Source organism: Artibeus jamaicensis, unplaced genomic scaffold, assembly GCF_021234435.1.
Source record: "Artibeus jamaicensis isolate MK-2021 breed Jamaican fruit bat unplaced genomic scaffold, CSHL_Jam_final scaffold_474, whole genome shotgun sequence".
NCBI classification, from domain to species: domain Eukaryota; kingdom Metazoa; phylum Chordata; class Mammalia; order Chiroptera; family Phyllostomidae; genus Artibeus; species Artibeus jamaicensis.
Genome location: NW_026522046.1, coordinates 6,523,304 through 6,541,771, shown reverse-complemented (window position 1 = coordinate 6,541,771; position 18,468 = coordinate 6,523,304). Strand labels below are relative to the sequence as shown.

Sequence of the window (18,468 nt, the reverse complement as noted above, 5' to 3'; positions counted from 1 at the left end):
TACCATGTGTGTGCTCCTGTTAAATGCTTCATAAGAGACATCAGCGGTTCCAGGATGTGACCCTCCAAGACTGCAGAACAGGCTGGGACTGCTGACAACGGTGAGAAGAAAACACGAAGGTGAGTATTTGGGCATCTGGCTCTCCTTCCACTGTGAGAACACAGCATTTAAGAAAACTAACTGACTGCTCCACACCATACCTGCTTTAGTAAATAGAAGTTTTCACCTCCTCTAATAGAGTTATGATGATACTTGGAACAGCGAATTCAAAAAGTAATCCTAAGTAATTTAAACATCTATAACTTCTAATTATCTAAATGGGCTGACTCCCTAAAAAGGGGGTGGGGAGGGAAGGGAGTACAAGCTTAATCCTACTTATCAGTGAACTTCATTGTGGCCAATTAACTTCACATTAGTCTGTAATTTGGATACTAACAGAGCCAACCCTGGCGACACCTTCTGCAGGCCTGGTTGCCTGTTCTGGCATCGACCTTTTCATTTTTGATTAAGAGAGAGGGAATGAACGGTGAGGAATTAAAAAGAATTTGCAGAAGGCTACCTAAAAGCAGAACCAAGATTCCACTGAAAAAGTTTTCATTAACCATTTGTAGCTTCCAAGTTATCTATCTTAACAAAAACAGAGGTATTTTTTTTTAAGATTTTTAAAAAAATTCTTTTTTTTTTTTTAAATTTTATTTAGTTATTTTTCAAGTACAGTTTTTTGTCTATTTTTCCCATCCCAGCCTCCCCTGCCCCTTGCTCCCCACCTCCCTCCCATTTCCTCCCCCCCCCTTAGTTCTCGTCCCTGTGTCCTTCCTATTTGTTCCTCCAAATCCCTCCCCCTTTTTCCCCTTAACTTCCCTTCCTTCTCCCCTCTGGTCACTATCCCCTTGTTCTCTATTTCAGGTATTTAAAACTGCTTAAAAAAACAGGATGCTAGTTCCGATATCTTGTCTTCCTTTTTTACAGAAAGCTCCTTCAACTCATGCCAAAAGGCTATATTTACTTCCCTGAAGCAGCGTTTCCTAGGAAAGCAGCAGCAGCCCTGCTGCAGATGGCGAAAAGAGCTCAGGATCGCGGCCAGCCTCAGGAGACCCGTGCAGCACAGCCACTCGGGCTCTGCACCAATGGCAGCACTGTTGTCATCTCCACCAGGGAGCTCTGGGCTGCTATTGGAGACCAACACCTGGCACCAAGCCAGATACCCTTATCATACGCATACTGACCGAGTTCTATACGGCTTTATGGATGGAGGAGGTGGGGGGACCAACGCAAAAAAAAGGGCAGATGTTCTTACTCATCCTGTCACTGTCCACAAAATGTGCTGAGTCACTGTGTACCAATCGGGAGGAAAATAATGCAGAGACTGCAAGCACTAACCCCCTTCACCCTGCCCTTCTCTTAAGTAGACTCACAGGTAATGTTCTTGACTCTGAAAACACAAGGGCACGGACAAATTCACATGCCCGTTTTCTCCTCCCTAAAGAAAAGCTTTCAGAGTCAAACTCTCTAAAAGTGCATGGCACTAAACAAGACTACTTCATAACAACAATTATGTCTCTGGGTTGAGGGGATAATGGTGATTTATTTTTTTCTATAATATTCTACATTTTGCACAGTTTCTATAATGAGATCCTAATTCTTATATAACAATACAGCTTAGAATCATATTTCCTGGTAATTAAGAGATTAGATCCACATCCTAATCTCTAGGATATACTTCAAGATATTTCAACTCACTAATTATAAAACCCCAGCCCAGATTAAACGGTCAGCTTCACATGAAACTAAAGGAAATGCTAAGCAGCGGTCACTGGACTTCGTGAATGTATGCTTTGTTACCTTGCCCAGAGGCGGAATATTCTAACTTGGTAGAAACAAAACTCCACCAAAGGCACACTTTTGAGTGGAGGGGGAAAAAAGAAGGGAAAGCAGTCACAAGGGCACACGAACTTTAGCTGACTTCTGCTTACTTCCCATTCTTCCTCCTTTTCCAGATTCGACATGCTAATAAAAACCAAGTCACACTCAGGTTTGGGAGCAGTAAGAAAACAACTACACAATAAAAAAGGCTGACAAAGCATTTTATAGTTTTATCTTGCTTTTGCTTAAATTTCAATTTAAAGCAACTAAAACCCAAACTCCTTGCCCTATATTATTCAAGAACACACACAGCATCTGAAACTCAACAGCCTATTCCTCTACATCTACCACTTCATACTTGATGCTTAAACCCAACCAGGTCCTCGTTGGCCCTATCCTCAACTCGCTTCTGCTAGGCATGTTCTTCCTTTCTCCAAGTTCTACCTATTCCTCAAGTCTCCAGTCAATTGCTACCTCCTCCTGAAGTCCTCTGGTTTCAAAGATTGAAGCACTCTCTCCTTCATATTAATTTCCATAGCATCTACCTTACAGTACTAGGCACGTGTCTCGGAGTTGAAGTTTCTGTTGGAGGGCAGGCAGGCTTGGCGTCGATTTATCTTTATCTGCAGCAGACCCACTTCATCCCTTGCTGTGCATGTATCTTAGTGAGTGCTCAAATGTTCACTGAATTAAAAAAAAAAAGAATAAGCATCACATCTTAAAATAAAGAAATAAACAAGCCAGGGCTCATGGAGTTATGGTATCTACATATGCCGATACATGGGAGCAGGGATGAGACAAGGAACTGTGCCTGCAGAGCCTGTCTCAGCTCCAGTGCCAGGGGGTTAAGGAGTGGTGTAGGTGTAAATCTTCGTGTCTGCTGAAATTACGCCAGCCGAGGGCCAGCCAACGTTACTACTTAGGTCACAGAACTAACAGCACAGAGGGCACCCTAGTAGCACTTCAGGATGAAAGGACGTCTGCTAAGCATGGAATTGCGTGCAGCCACAGCATTAACTAAATAGTCCTAAACAAAGCTTGGTATAAAATGCATTATTTTTACCTTCATTATTTCTAAGCAGGTGTGATACAAATATTTGAAGATGTGACTGATTAGAGCAATTTTCCTCAAAGGGTATTTCAAAGGAAAGATGTGGCCACAAATACTAAGGAGTCGGCAGAGTCTGCATTCTGCAACTTTGCTTACAGATTGATTAAAAAAAAAATCACTGGCCTGTTTAAAATCAGAAGTTTTTCCTTGGTGCTTTGCTTCCGAATTCTGGACCTCTCAAAGGCTAATGGTGGTGAGTATGACCTTGTTTTCCAATTAAGAGCCACAGATGTATTCTTATCTTTTGTTTATCTTACCTTTGGAGTCATTTTGTTTTGTTTAATTTCTGAGGGATAGAGGTATACCTGGCAACTGGAATGTCTGGTTCCAGATTTCCTCTCTGTAACTACTATAGAAATGATGGTTATGATTATGTGACATGAATTGTAATCTCTACCCAATTACCAGCTCACATTTTTTTTAAAAACTGTATGCTTACACAGCCATTCTGCTTCTCTACTACCTGTATTATCCACTTTTATACCATCTCTGAACTAGAAGTTTTTTGTCACATTGCTGATTCCCTCTATCAGCAAACTGTTAACATATAAGACAAGTTCAAGGTCAATAAATCTAAGGAATTTTTGTTTTTGACACATTAAATGCAAGAACATTCTAGGTGATACATAAACTTTTAAAAACATTTGATAGTTATACATTCACTTTAATGTGCAGAAAACATGGTTTCATAAGCCTACAATTTTATTGCTTAGGGCGAGGCTAAGCAAAAAAGAAAAAAAGAAAAAAACTAATGGAAAGAAATATTTTAAGTAAAAAAAAAGGTCAGAGGGTATGAGAATATGATAAAAATGAAAAAAAAAGCAGGATTCAAATTTAAAAGTTTAAGAAACATGAAATGACAATAAAAATGAAATTTGTATGAGCCTCCTGAAACTTTAAGAAAGTGTTATTCATTAGCCTTCCTGTTTCTTCCAGATAAAGCTCAGTCATATGAAGGAAACTGTCTGATGCCTGACTTTGTAATTTGGGGACAAAAGGCACAAGAGTGACTCTATTTCCAGTTCTTTTCCACCTGCACAGGAAACGCTTACTGCTGCTCTGCAGGTCCTAATGTCGATTCTACTCTAACCAACTGGAGAGGGGCCCTGTCCCTAGAGACTTCACAGGGCCACACACTAGCTCCCTGGGTTCTACCTGTTCTGCTCAACACACCATCCTTGGGCCAACCTGCTCACTCCCAAGGCTTCATCTGCATGGACACACTGATGACCCTCAATTTTTTTCTGGTTCTCCTTGCCTGTGCTCTATCCATCACTTCGCCTGGATGCACGTCAAATTCAATATGCTTAAAAGCAAACTCATTATTACCCCCAATGCTAGGCACCTCAATGTGTCCCTCCCCTTCCAGAGATGCCCCTGAATCCCTCCCCTCCCCACCTCACTATTGTGGATACAGACCTGTGGCTTCTGCATGGGCTAGCACAGGAGCCTCCCAACCACTCGTTTTTTTCTCTCTCCCACACAGGTTACCCCCCCCCCCAGCATAAGTTCCTCAAAACTAACCTTCCCGAGATAATATTAAGTCTTAAAATTCCCTTATCAGCTCACCCTCCGTAGCCATTGAGTTACACATATTAAGACTACCGTGAGATATCAGATATGCCTATCAAAATAGCTAACATAAAGATTATGGGGGAGGGGCAGGTGGAAGAGGGTAAACAGGATAGATGTTGATGAAAGGAGACAAGGCTTTGGATGGACACAAAGCAGGGTGTAGATGATGTACTGTAGAATTATGCGCTTAAAACCTATGTAATTTTGTTGACCAATTATAACCCAAATAAATTCAATTAAAAAACAAAGATAATGGTAACACCCAAACTGGCAGGAATGCAGAGAAACTGGATGTCTTACACTGTGGGTGGGAATATAAAACCATACAGCTCCTGTGAAAACAGTACTGATGTTTCTTTTATGCAACTGAACACGTACTTATCATATGACCCAGCAACTGTGCTTCCGGGCATTCCAGAGAAGCCGGGCTTATCCACACGAAATCTTGCACAGAAATATTCAAAGTACCTTTACTTGCAACAGCCACAAACTAGAAATAACTCTCATGTCCTTCACTAGGTGAAGAGTTAAACAAACTATGGTTTACCTACAACGCAGACTACTACTCACAATTAAAAGGGAAGAAATATTGGCACGCATAACAAGTAAGATGGATCTCAAGAGAAAAATGCTGAATGAAAAAGCTAATCTCAAAAGAGTCCACATTATATGATCCCACTTATATGCAATACACCCATTCGTGGGAAAACGTTAATTAGTAGGACAGCCAAAGAGTGACAGCAAATGTTAGGCTGATGAAACTCTAATGTCAGCAGCAAAAACCACATCTTCCCCAAGTTTTCACATAACAAATGCACGAACACAAACCTGACTTCCTAACCCAGTCGCCCCTCACTTCCCCTTATTAGTTACTTTTGCAAGTCACGAAGAGAAATAATTTCTTTTCTTAGAAGATACTTTCTCCTGTTTAAAATGTATATTCATTATCTCCTTTGGAGGAAACTAGATTATTACATGGATTTACTTGAAAAGCTCACTGATTACCCTACAACAATATGGAATTGTTTGGAGTACTATCTGAAATCTGAATGACTCTCTCCAAACGAGTCATGTTAAACACGGGCAACGGAAACAAATGGGGGGGGGATTTCAAGCACACGAATGAAGTGTGATGGTTCATACCCCCCCTGCTCCGTCCCCCCTCCCCTCCCACCCATGCTCTTCTCAGCGGAGCCTTTTCCGAGGGCACCGACCAGGAGTCTAAGTGGCAGAGAGAAGCCAGAGAGAAACAGGTGGAAGGCTGACCGCCAACCTCTCCTCTTTCATAAGTGACCATAAATTCTTTTTTAAAGGTTTTATTTATTTATTTTTAGAGTGAGGGGAAAGGAGAGAGAAAGACACGGAGAGCAACATTGGCGTGAGAGAGAAACAGCAATGAGTTGCCTCTATGCCCCCAACCAGGGACCTGGCCCGCAACCAGTCACGTGCCCTGACTAGGAATCAAACCAGGGACCTTTCAGTTTGCAGCGTGGCGCCCAACTCACTGCACCACACCAGCCAGGGCGATAAATTCTTAACAGTTACCTAAAGTCAAAAGAAACTTGTTTTAAACTATGCGTGACATGAACAAAGATGATGTGTTCTGGTCAACAAGCAGATAAGGAAAGGGACTTGGGAAAGGACATACTGACCAGCCGAGTCCTCTTGTACTTGGAGCCCTCGTGGTCTTTGTCCTGCCGGGCAGTGCTGGTTCTCTCTCTCACGCTTCTGTAACCGGGACTGGGGATGATGTACTCTTTCCCTATGTCAATATCCTTCATCTTCTCTGAATGGAGGTGCCAGGGCTCATAGAGTCCTGGTTTCACTTGAGAATGTCTGAAATTAAAAATTCATCACGAACAGACATTTCCTAAGTTGTGCTTAATAATACACAAATATACTTTTAAATAGGAAAAACAGAAAAAGCACTAAGATTTTCTACCCTTATAACTATAAAAGATATTTAAAAATTTAAGTACCAAAAAAAATTAGTGTAATTGATATAAGAATTATCTCCTCCTACTGCTAAGGAAAACAACAACAACAAAAAAAGATGAGCAAAAATAAACCCACTGGTAAAGAGACCCGTTCTCTTCAACTAAGTTCGAATCCAATGTATAGAGGCTTTGGATAGATCTTTCTTTCTTTTTTTTTAAAACAGATTTAATTATTTATTTTTCACTTTGGGGGGCTCTAGGGAGAGATCCCTTCACTTATAACCACATTCTTGGGGCATCTCCAACAGAGCTAGTGGGAGCGGGGCCCCTAGCTCCCTGGAAAGAGCTTCTGGGCCGCGGTGGGGATGTTCCTGCCGGCTTGGGTATGCGATCTTCCCTTTGCAGAGGACAAAAGAATCCACCCTTGGGGTGGTATCACCTGGCTGTCCCAGTTACCAGAAACTCACCAAGAAAAAAGAAAGCTTTTTTGGGGGAAGGGGAGACATGGGGAAGGTCTTGCTTGCCCTAATGTCCTCAGCCCCTCAGCCTGAGCATTTTAGAGGTTCTAGAGGCCAAGCCTGGGTCATCCCCACATCCCAGGGTCCAGAAGGGCTGCATTTTTTAAAGCTGCAGAGCCAATTCCAAGTTCCCTTCCTGCATCTAGTCTTGATGTTTGCAGTACAAAGGCCTGTATCTGGCTCTGCTCTATATCTGGGGGAAACTGAAGTAGGGGAACCACGGCAGAGTCGCCCACAGGGCCCCAGCACCACCTCAGCCCCCAAGTGTCTGTAGGATGAAATAGAGTTGCCCCTTGAACAACATGGATTTGGACTGTGTGGGTCACCTGAAAAAATGTACATATAAGTGGACCCTAGAACGCTTATGCCTTTAGTGAACAATTGCACTATTCGAGGGTCAATTGCATAACCACAGGGCTCAGGGCTCTGCTCATCTTGGGGGCTGGGAAGCAGCCCTTCGGGCATGCCAAGAGCAGATCACAAGCCAGCTGGTGAGCACCCCTCACAGGTGTGGTGCTGTCAGGCTGCAGGGGGCACTTCTGAAGCAGGAGGCGGCCTCGGATTCCTTCTGGGATGTTTCACCTCACTGTAACATCCCTACTTACTTCTGCCTTAAGGCAAGTGATTTCTCCACTCTGGGCTTCAGTTTTCCCTTCTGCAAAATGGAGAGAACAGTAGTATTCACCCCTAAGGTTTGGAGGACCTTGTTCACCTCACTGTCCTTGTCTTCTTTAATTGTCTTAGGCTTTCTATTTGCAAGAATTCCAGTCCTGTGACAGGGAGTGGAGTGACACAACAGACACACGATCTTGCCCCTCGATTCTCCGAGGGCTGGTATTGACGGTTTTTGCTCTTCTCTCCCTCTGCCCCGCAAACTGCTTTGAGGAAAGCTGCGGCGCCACAGCATTTCATCGCTACGCTTTGTGCTCCACCCCATGTGCTGAGAATCAGAAGCTTCTCCTGGGAAACCGCAGCATCATCATCGCTCTCAGGGCTTCCCCAGAGGCAGCAGAGCCTTCTCACATACGTGCTCCATGCCCCAACTTCCCACGGCCCCACGTATCTTTATTACTGTGATAAAATATACGTAACATAAAGTTTTCCATCCCAACCACTTCTAAGTGCACAGTTCAGTGGCAGTAAGCACATTCACGTGCATCGTCGCTAGAACGTTCTCACCTTCCCAAGCTGAAACTCTGCCATCAAACACTAACCCCCCAACCTCCTCCCCCAGCCCCCGGCCCCCACCATCTACTTCCTGTCTCTACAGCCCTGACTCCTCCAGGGGCCTCCTGTAAGTGGCATCACACAGTGTCTGTCCTTTTGTGCCTGGCTTACTTCGCTGAGCATAATGTCCTCAAGGTTCATCCATGTTGTGGCAGAAAACAGAATTTCCTTCCTTTTTTTAAGGCCGAATAATATTCCAGCGGGTAGATGGGGGACCACATTGTGTTTATCCATTCATCCAGATTGCAATTTAAGTTTTTTCCATCTTTTGACTCTTGTAAATAATGTTGCTGTGAACACGGGTAGACAAGTAAGTATTCATTGAGACCCTGCTTTCAACTCTTTTGTGTACGTGTACCAGAGTGAAATGCTGGATCACATGGCAATCCTATGTTTAATTTTTTTTTTTAGGCACTGCTATACCATCTGTGGCATCATTTTACATTCTCATTTTATATTCTCACCAAAGATATCTTTTACAGTTGGGTTTTGGGAGGCGGAGAGTGGCAAGGAGGCAGAGACAAATGCAGACTTCGATGGGGACCACACATCGCATTTTCGGTCACGTCTGCTCTTCCATCGAGCGCGTTGTCCTTGCCTTGCTCGTGTTTCCCCACCGTCATCGTTCAGGGGGCTGGGCCAGTTGTCTGCTGGGATCTCCCGCAGTCCGATGTTTCCTCCTGATTAGATTCAGGCTGGGATTTCAGAAGTGATGCCGTGTCATCCTCAGTGCCAGGAGGCGCACGATGCTGCCTTGTCAGCTAATGACATGAACCTCGATCACACTTGGATCCAGTGGCATCCACCAGATCTCCACGTGACAGGGTCTTTCTCACATTTATAATTCATAAGCGATCTGTGGGAAGGGTATTCCAAGACTGTGACCGCCTTGCCTCCTACAATCTTTTACCCAGTGGGTTGTGCCTGTTCCTGCCCCTTGCTTGAGTCACTTACATCGCTATGGTTCCACATCGATTTTCCGAATCCTATAGAGTGCTCCTCTATCTGCTACCTGAATTGTGATGCAGAGAGGTGTGGTCCCCACCCCACCCCACCCCTGCTATCTTTCTAATCTCTTTCCCACCTTCCTCAGAGCTGACCATTTCCTTCTTCCTCAAACGTTCTCTTCCTTGGACCTCCTTGATGCCATGCCCTTCTCTCTCTCCCACATCTGATTTTGGATTTTTGGCTTCTGCTTTGTTCAAAGCCACACCATCAATGCTCCCTCTTTCAGGATGCCTTCCAGCCATGCCAGGCAGAGCCTCCCCTCTTCCTCTTCTAGGTTCTGAAACAGGGACGACCTTCAAGGTCTGTTTCCACAGACACTCACATCCCATTAATTGCTCAACATTTCGAACTCCAGAAACGCTATGCCAAGGGCGCTGGTCTGGATCCTATGGCTCATGAAGAAATGCTTGGAGTGTTTTTCTTTGCTGATGGGATAGAGAGTGAGGATCTGAGAAAATGGGTTTGAAAATCACTCCACTGACCTCACTCACCGTCCATCTCTCTCGCTGCGTGGTGAGCGCCACAAGGCCAGGATCTGTTTTACTCACAGCTGTGTCCCCAGCACACGGCACAGCAGCTCGAGAAAAACTGCTGAGTGAACGAACGGGCAGGAAAACATGGCCATGGAGTGTCCTTCTGCCTAGCAGCTTCAAATGGTTCTGCGTCTTGTGACCCTCCCTGACCCCAGCTCCTGACCCCCAGGGGTCAAAGGTGAATCCTGGATAGATCTTTCAAAAAAACAAAACTTACTGAAAACATTTTAAGTTTGTTCCAAGAATATCAAACTCCATAATTGTAAATGGGTATCATTCCTCCTACTAAATTTTACTAAATGAAAACTCACAAAACACTTATTCTACCTATGATCTATCCCATCTCTGCATTTTTCTAATTAGGGAATGAATTAGCTGATATTATTTTAAAGCAGCATGGAGTTACATAGCTAACACATAAAACTATATTATACCTTAACTTTAAAAACAAATTCCCCTTGGGATATGAAAGTGTTCTAAAATTAGACAGTGGTAATGGCTGCACAATTCTGTGAATATACCAACAAAATACTTTAAAAGGCTGAATTTCTATGATTTATAAATTACATCTCAACTAAGCTGTTATTAAAAAACAAACACCAAAACAAATTCCCCGCCCTGTCCTACGAAGTCTAACCTAGTATGACCTGAAACTCTACTCTAAATCTGTTTGCCTGGCCAACTCTAATCAATATCCTATATCAACTTTGGTTATTTTTTAAAAAATTAAACACATACATACGTCTCTGAAGCATTTCCCCCACTCTAAGATGGTTCAAAGCTTCCAAGATACAAGCTGAGAAAAATCCTTTCATACCAGCCTCACTAGAAATTAAAGTATTGATATGCTGCCTTTTGAATTCCATAAATTCCTAGCTAGCAATCACTATTAATTTAAAAGCACTATTCTGCAGACAAAATTCGGACTGCTACAATTCATGTTGTAAGGCATCAAAAAAAGGAGAAATTTACTAATCCTCTACATAAAAAGGAACAAATCTACTCCACAGATATGTTTCCAGCACAAAGAAAGCTTGACTTCTTGCCTTTCAGAAGACTGATTCGCATACCTGAGTTGATACTGCTAAGTTACTTATTTTTAAACAAACCAAAATACAGTCACCTTGTCCAATGACAAATTCCACCCTAAAGAACACCAGGTGACAACCAAGAACACAGCATTCACATCACAGAGACCTCCACAAGCCTAAACTGTAACCAGACCTGGCACCTGCCAGTGCTCCCCATGTCTGCATGCAGCTGCAGAGAAGAGTAATTAATTATTCTTGTTACAGGGGTCACGGAAGTCCAACCTTCAACTCCAGAGGTTCCCAAGCCTAGCTAATTGAAAAGATTAGCCCTTCTTTGAGAAGAAGCAGGAGGAGGGGAGGGAGTCTGAAAGGGGGGAGGCCCAAGGAACTCATTTATAATATCAAATGCCATCTCATGAGGAACACAGAGGTCACCTCGACGGTCTAAGAACTCATGACAACTACAGTTTCTTTCCATCACTTTAACTCAAGTTACCCTATGTGTGAACGATGTGGGGAGCACTTCCCAACACCTCTCACGCTCTTGCTCCTTTCATTTCCTGGGAAAAAGGCACAGCCGTGAGTGGCAGGGCTGAGGGGGCGCACAGTTACTATCTCCTGGCCTTGAACACACGGGTGATTCCATCTGCTGTGTACTGGGAACGTAACACAGGGCATTCCACCTGGAGGCCAGTCTCAGGCTAGGAAGCCTGACAGGTTTGGGAAAGAAACAAGGCCCCAGTTTGAAGAAAGCCAGTAAGGAAGAATCACTAGGCTAAACTATTTTTAAACTGATAAGAACATACCACAGCCAAAGACCAAGAAGCCATGGGATAAACTATTTTTAAATACTATTGGTATTTACTTCTTTTCTTCCATTCTCCCTTAAAGTTGTTTTAAAGTCTCTTTAAAATGCTAACTTGCTTTGGTTATTAAGTGAGGAGAAGAAAGGAAAGGGATTTTTGCTCGAGTTTGAGCCAGAGCTGTGGGATGGCACTAGCAGAACCACCCAAGTGGGAGAACCCCAAAGAAGTGCCAGACTGAAAATTAACAGAGCTGCCTTTTTTTTTTTTTTTTAAATAAAATCAAGACTCTCCTTCCAGTGATACAAGGGTACAATGAAGCAGATGAAACTGCATGGGGCGAGGGCAGTTCCACGGGACTAAGAACTTTAATGAGCCAGACTGGTGTTTTCCAAACTGCCTTCATAACTTGAATTTCCAACATCTCAGGAATCTGGTTCCAAGCCCTGAAGCTGCTGCACAAGAGGGCCCGACTGGAGGCTGAAAGGAGGATTCCTATTAATCCCTCTCCTCCCATCCGCTTGTAGTTCCAACCCTCTGCCCATGTCACTTACTCATGCTGGAGACCCCAGCATAACCTGCACATCTCCCTACCTATCTCCACCTTCAAAACCTGAAACTTTGTCAGCCATTCCTGTGCCTCCTACCTCCCCACGTCTGTGCAGACACCAAATGACCCTTGTGTAATAAATACAGAGCATCATGCAGCTCTGTGTGGTGAAAGTGGAAAGGGCGATGATGACAGTCAAGAAATCTGGGTTCCATTCTGGGCTCTGCCCGGGGTTCGCTGTGTGTGCTTAAGTTACAAACCTCCATTTACCCTTTTGCAAAAAAACCCCAAAAGGATGGCTTCTCAAGTCCCTGGCAGCTCAATCTCCGGTGTGCGGCTTGAACTGGAGTGTCCCGTGCCGCCCTCCCCACGGCCCTAAGGATGGGAGCTTCTCTCAGTGCAACTTCTTCTGCGATGCCTCAGACCCTAGGGCGTTCCCATGGCCAGTTGGGGCCTGACGAACCATAGCGCCCCACACCCACGGGCCGCGGGCACAGCACCCCCTGGTGGCTGCAGCCGGGAATGTAGCCAGCACCCTTGACCACTCATCCCACCCCACACCTGCCTTCCCAGGCCTGTACCGCACCACGAGCCCATAGGGATCTCGTCCGAAGGAGGGGGCGGCGGGAGACAAGACGAAGGCCAGGCCTTTTTTTCAGGTCTCTAGCTTCCCCCGAACTGCTGGTATCCCGATCACAGCCCGCCGCCTCCAGAGCAAATACACGGGGGTGATCCAAGTGACAACCGAGGGGGAAGGACGGGATGCGGTGGCGCCCGCTACCTACCTGTGTCCCAGGACCGGGACCACCGCGCCGGCCACTCGACCACGCTCGCGAGCATCAGCTCCGTAGCAAAACAAGCCTTTATAGCGGCATTGGCCGCCAGACTGCGCAGGCGTGCTGCACAAAGAATCCCCAAGACTGAAGGGAATTGTAGTCCTCCTTCCAGGAGCCCGAGGCTGAACACGCGGCTAAAGACTCTATTTCCCAGAAGCACCGTAGCAGCCCCGGGGGAGGTGCTGGCTGCTCTTTCCAAGGCGTTTCTACCTCTGCACCAACCTTCCCATACTTCGGCGATTCTGTCTGCGGTCTGCTCTGGAGCCGCGCACCCCCGAAGGTGGCCGGGAGGCTGACAGTAGCCCCGTGTGGTAGGGCAGCTCAGTGTTGGTAGGCCGGGAGACCCTGACAGCGTGCGGCCGTTTATGCACCAGAAACACCGTGAAGGTCACGGTAGCTTCTATGTCCTTGTCGCCAGTCAGTGCCCAGTCTTATCTGTTATGACTGGCTGTTCTGGAAGCCACCCTGCATTCTGATATCACCTTTCTTACTTTTATCCCACTGTCCAATGCGTGGTGTGTGCTGCCTGGTTTCTAGATAGAAATGCTATGATCTCTGTTTCTAGAGTGGCAGGCGTCTTAGAAACCGTATGCCGACTCATCCCTATCTCTTTACAAATGAAACTGAGGGTCCCTTTATCTTTGTGTGTGTTTCATCTGTACCTTCAGCATGATCATAACATAACTACTCTGTTGAGTGCCTAATACTCGGTACCTGATGCTTAGATACAATTCTTGTTTCTTTTAATCTCCATGACAACCATCTGTGTAGATATTATGATTATCCATTTCAGAGATTTAAAAAGTAAAAGAGGGTAGAGTGACTTTTCCCCCTTTATACAACCAGATAGTGTGACCACACGAATGTGTCATAAAGCAGAAGTAATAAGCACAGTGCTCTTGCACAAAACTGGATTGATAAAACAGTGTGATAGAACGGAGAGCCAAGAAACAGACTCATGCATATATGTGAACTTGAGCTGTAACAGAAAAAAATTACAAATCAGTAGAGAAAGGAAGAAGGTTCCTTAAATAGTGCTGGGATATTACTTATCTATATATTTTTTAAAAACTCAGGGATTACTGTTTTATACATACCACCTGAAAAATCTATTTCAGGTAGATCAAAGACCTAACTGTGAAAGAAAAACCTTTTTTTTTGAGAGAGAGAGAAAGAGGGAGGAAAGAGAGGGAGAGAAACATTGATATGAATATGAGAGGGAAACATGGATCGGTTGCCTTTCTACTCTTCCCGGCCTGGAACCTGCACCCTAGATACATGCCTTGACCAGAAATCAAACCAGCACCCTTTCTCTTTGCGGGATGACACCCAAACAACTGAGCCACACTGGTCAGGGTTGAAAGTGAAAACTTTGAGACAATTAGAAGAAAAGATGAAATATCTTTGTGAACTTGAGAGTAGAAAAGTTCTTAAACAAGATATAAAAACAAGTAAGAAAGGAAAGGTTGGTAACATTTTACTATATTAAAATTTAACCTTTTGTACAAGACACTATCTATAGAGCACATGTTATAACGGACCAAGTATTTAAGTATAAAATACACAAATAATTTCTATAACTCAATAATCCAATAGGAAAATAGGCAAATGATGTGGACAAACAGTTCACAGAAAAGAAACCAGAGAGGCTACTCGAGTATGTTTGAAAAGACACCCAATCTCACTAAAAGTCAGGGAAATGGAAATTAAAATAGCAATGAGATGCCTTTTCATGCCTATTTTATGTTATGGGGAAACATGAAAATCTGACAACCCGGGTTTTGCAAGGATCTGCAGAGGCAGAACACAAGTTATTTCACATATTGCTGGTAGAGTTCAATTAATGGAACTTTGGAAATGGGCTGTATTGTCAGGCCTCAAGCAGATCCCTAAAATTCAGTGGCTTGCCCTGGCTGGGTGGCTCAGTTCATTGGAGTGTCATACCTGTTACCAAAAGGTTGAGGGTTCAATTCCAAGTCAAAGTACCTAAGTGGTAAGGATTAAAAAAAGAAAAAATCAGTGGCTTGAAGTCAAGAAATTTATTTCTAGGTGAGTCTATTGGATCAGCAGTGCAGTTCTGCTTCTCGCAGTTCGTCAGAGACCCAGGGTGACAGGTGTAACAGACCCAGACCTGTCAGGTTCAACATTTGGCTCCCGCAGTTGTTCTAGGGGCATCCGACCTGCGGCCCATGGGCTGCTGCATGCAGCCCAGAATGGGTATAAAGGCCGCCCAACACAAAATCGTACATTTACTTGAAACCTTTTTTCACTCATCAGTTTTCATTAGTGTTTGTGTATTTAATGTGTGTCCCAGGACAGTTCTTCCAGTGTGGCCTTCACATAAAAGAATGTGAAGGAGGTGTGAGCTGGTCTTCAGGCACCAGCCAAGAAGCTGCAGACGTAATTTCTAATCACGTTCTATTGGTGACAGTTCAGTCACATGGTCACATCTGACTGAGAAGAAAAGTGGGAAATGCAATGTTTGGCACAGCAGCAATGAACCATCTACAACTTTGTAACAGTGGAAGAAGAAAAGAAGAGATGTGGGGGAAGGCTAATAGTTTTTTTATGCCTGTCCTTGAACCCAGCAATTCCACTTCTGCATGTGTGCTCTAGACTAGCCTTTCTCAGCAGGGGTCTCTGTAAGTGAATTAAGCCCTATACAAAATTATTTGAGTGACTATTTTTTTAATTCTCCCAAGGATAACACAGAGCTAGTATCATGCAAGATGTGGAGGAGAGAAGTGAATTTACTACGCACGATAAGTACCTTAGGACATTAGGGGTTAATGCCATCAGCTGAGAAAAGGTGACCCTGAGGCGTCTCCTACACGTCTGCACAAAGAGATACATTCATTGTGCATGGTGTGTAATAATGGAAAGAATCTAAATTCCACTAATAAAAGAACAGGTAACAAGTTATGGTATTTGTACAATGGGACATTATATAGCAGTTCAAGAACAAGGGCTACTATGTATCAATATATATAAATCTCAAAAACAATGTTGAGTAAGAATGAGTTACAAAAAGACTCCAATTGTATAACTCCATTTGCAAACGTAAAAATATGATGTTATGTAAGGATATGTACGTGTATTGTGTGTGATAAACAATTTCAAAGTGAAATTGTCTCTGCTGCTGGCGGGAGGAGTACAAGTCCAGGGAGTGACACGTGAGGGGCTTCACCTGTGTCTATAATGTTTTATTTCTTTTCAAAAGGACTTATAAATGTCAAAATTTAGTGAAGCTTGGAGGTGGGTGCATGGGTGCTCCTAATATCTTTTGCTGTAATTTTGGTAGCCTTTAAGTATTTCTTAATTAAAAGGTTTTCATATTGTAGAAACAAACATTTCTCTTCTTGTGGGAGATGTGTGCAATTTAACACACACACACAGAGTTTCTACTGATGAGAATCGCTGAAGTATCTCTGGCCATCTGATTGGATAAGGAAAACGCCCCAGCACCCCTCAAGCCACCTCACTACAGCACACCAGTACTTCAAACCATGCCCGACACCCTGCAGCACCCAAAAGCTGTATGTCTGATTCCCTCATATAAAATAAAATAAACACTTCTAAAACCTCCCTGAAATACATCAAATGTATTAATCATAGGTTTAGAAAAAGAAGAATGGATGAGCACCGTGCAGCCCTAGTGCCAGCCTTCAGTGCGCTATGGCACCCTTGTGGTCGGTCTAAGGATAGCCTCGGCCACAGGCGGCAAACACAAGGCCCGAGGCTGAAGCCTGCCTCCACCTTGTCTCTACACAGCAGCAGTGCTGAGCTCCTTGCCCCTGGTTAAGGAGGAGTTACGTTTATACAGTCCTAAAGTTACATTTGGCCCTTTGAAGGCGACCACGAGTCTGATGTGGCCCCCGGTGAATGTGAGTCTGACACCCTTATACTCATTTACATGATACTGATTGCAAAGCATCCTCCCTTGAAATGTGTTTGTGCTGTGAAGTGTTTGGGCGGTGATATTCACCAACACTCAGGCAAGGGACTGGAGAATCTATGGCAATACAGACTTACATGTATTTTAAAATAATTATGTTTGTAATATACTGAAGATACTCATTCATTCAATATTTGATGGAAATATAATGGAGATAAAAGAGATGCATCTCCTGCATTCACAGGGCTTAGAGTCCCAGGTAACCGTTAATTCAAATTTAAACTGTACCTGCATTGAGTACTAGAAAAGGAAGGTATATGCAGGACAGTAGGAGTCAGCGAGGGGAAGACTGGAGGTGGCAGCAGACAGAATGCTCCAGGCAGAGGGCACGACAGAGACCAGGAGGTGGGAGAAGGAAGGATGCATTTCCGAAGGCCTGTGGGCTGTGCTACAGGTCTTTAGAGGAAGAGTGAAAGGTAACCACTGCAAGGTTTTAAAGGGTGAGTGGGTTAGGGGTAAGAAATCGAATGTGCATTCGGAAAACCGCTGCAGCTGGCGGACTGGAGACAGAATTAGAAGCAGCTAGAACGGAAGAGAAGAGTCTAGCTGGAAGTGATTGTTGTCCGGGAAAGAGGGTGATGGCGTGGGCTCGGGTTGTGGTGGGAAAGAGGACGAGAAGTGGGTGGACTCGAGAGGATTTAAGAGGTAAAATCACAGACCTCGTTGATGGGTTAGATGTGGTGTACGGGACAGAGGTGTCCAGGGAAACGTGTGGCACGTGCACTGACCTGAGAAGGCCACCGCCCTCCCCCTAAGCCTCCCGACACCCTCCTCTTCCCAGCCTGTCAGCAGACAGTGTCCAGTGGTGACAATCGCCGCCGTCCACTGTGGTGCTCACAACGAATTCTGCCAGTTATACAGGCCAAACTTCTGTTTTGCAGATCAATTTTGCCATGAAAGTCATTTTCATGGAATAAGGCTTTTAAAAGTATTTAATTGATTGAATCTTTTATCTGACATCATGGAAACAAGAGAGTGTGACAGAATAAGGCACCTCTTCAATGATCTGCAGCAAATTAGAAAAGTAGAGGATTTAAGGTGTAAGCGGGGCCCGATGAAAGCCAAGGACGCGGCAGCACGTTACCCACACGAAGGTTTCACAGCACTTCTGACCGAGAACTGCAGTGGGTTAGCTCGTGGGCGCAGCACAAGCAGCACAGTCACATCACAGGGCACAGCACACATCCACTTCATGAAGGAATCTATCCCACACTTCCCATCTTCGTAGTAGTAACTTCCCAGGCTCATCCACAGTAGGGTAATAGAATGAAATAAAGAGTTGCTTTAAAATGATTTTGAAGTGCTTATATTCAGAGGCACTATCAAACTGGCCCAAAACATAACAGGTGTTTAAAAAAATTAGTTCCTTGTTAAAAAGAGGGAAATAATTTAGAACAATTATCTAATTTTAGCAAAATAATATTATACACCACAGTGAATTCGTGTTGTGTTGATTCTGTAGTCCTGTATGCACATAATTTGTACACTGAGTTTAATTTTATGGTGGTAGAAGAGCTATAA

The 18,468-nt window shown here is 44.2% G+C and overlaps 1 protein-coding gene across 3 annotated transcripts in view; it reads right to left on the bottom strand.

Annotated features, from left to right (window-relative positions):
- Positions 1 to 13,344, bottom strand: part of ABCC5 (ATP binding cassette subfamily C member 5) — an 84,177-nt gene extending 70,833 nt beyond the window's left edge. Inside the window, exons 1-3 of one of the 3 annotated variants that reach the window (XM_053657657.1) lie at positions 12,942 to 13,344; positions 7,610 to 7,659; positions 6,202 to 6,385 (exon numbers count right to left, since the gene is read on the bottom strand). In XM_053657657.1, coding sequence (XP_053513632.1) covers positions 6,202 to 6,330 — 129 coding nt within the window. In that variant the 5' untranslated portion in view covers positions 6,331 to 6,385; positions 7,610 to 7,659; positions 12,942 to 13,344. The remainder of the gene's footprint in view (positions 1 to 6,201; positions 6,386 to 7,609; positions 7,660 to 12,941) is intronic. The other 2 variants (XM_037154830.2, XM_053657660.1) reach the window with 2 other exon arrangements.
- Positions 13,345 to 18,468: the final 5,124 nt, after the last annotated feature.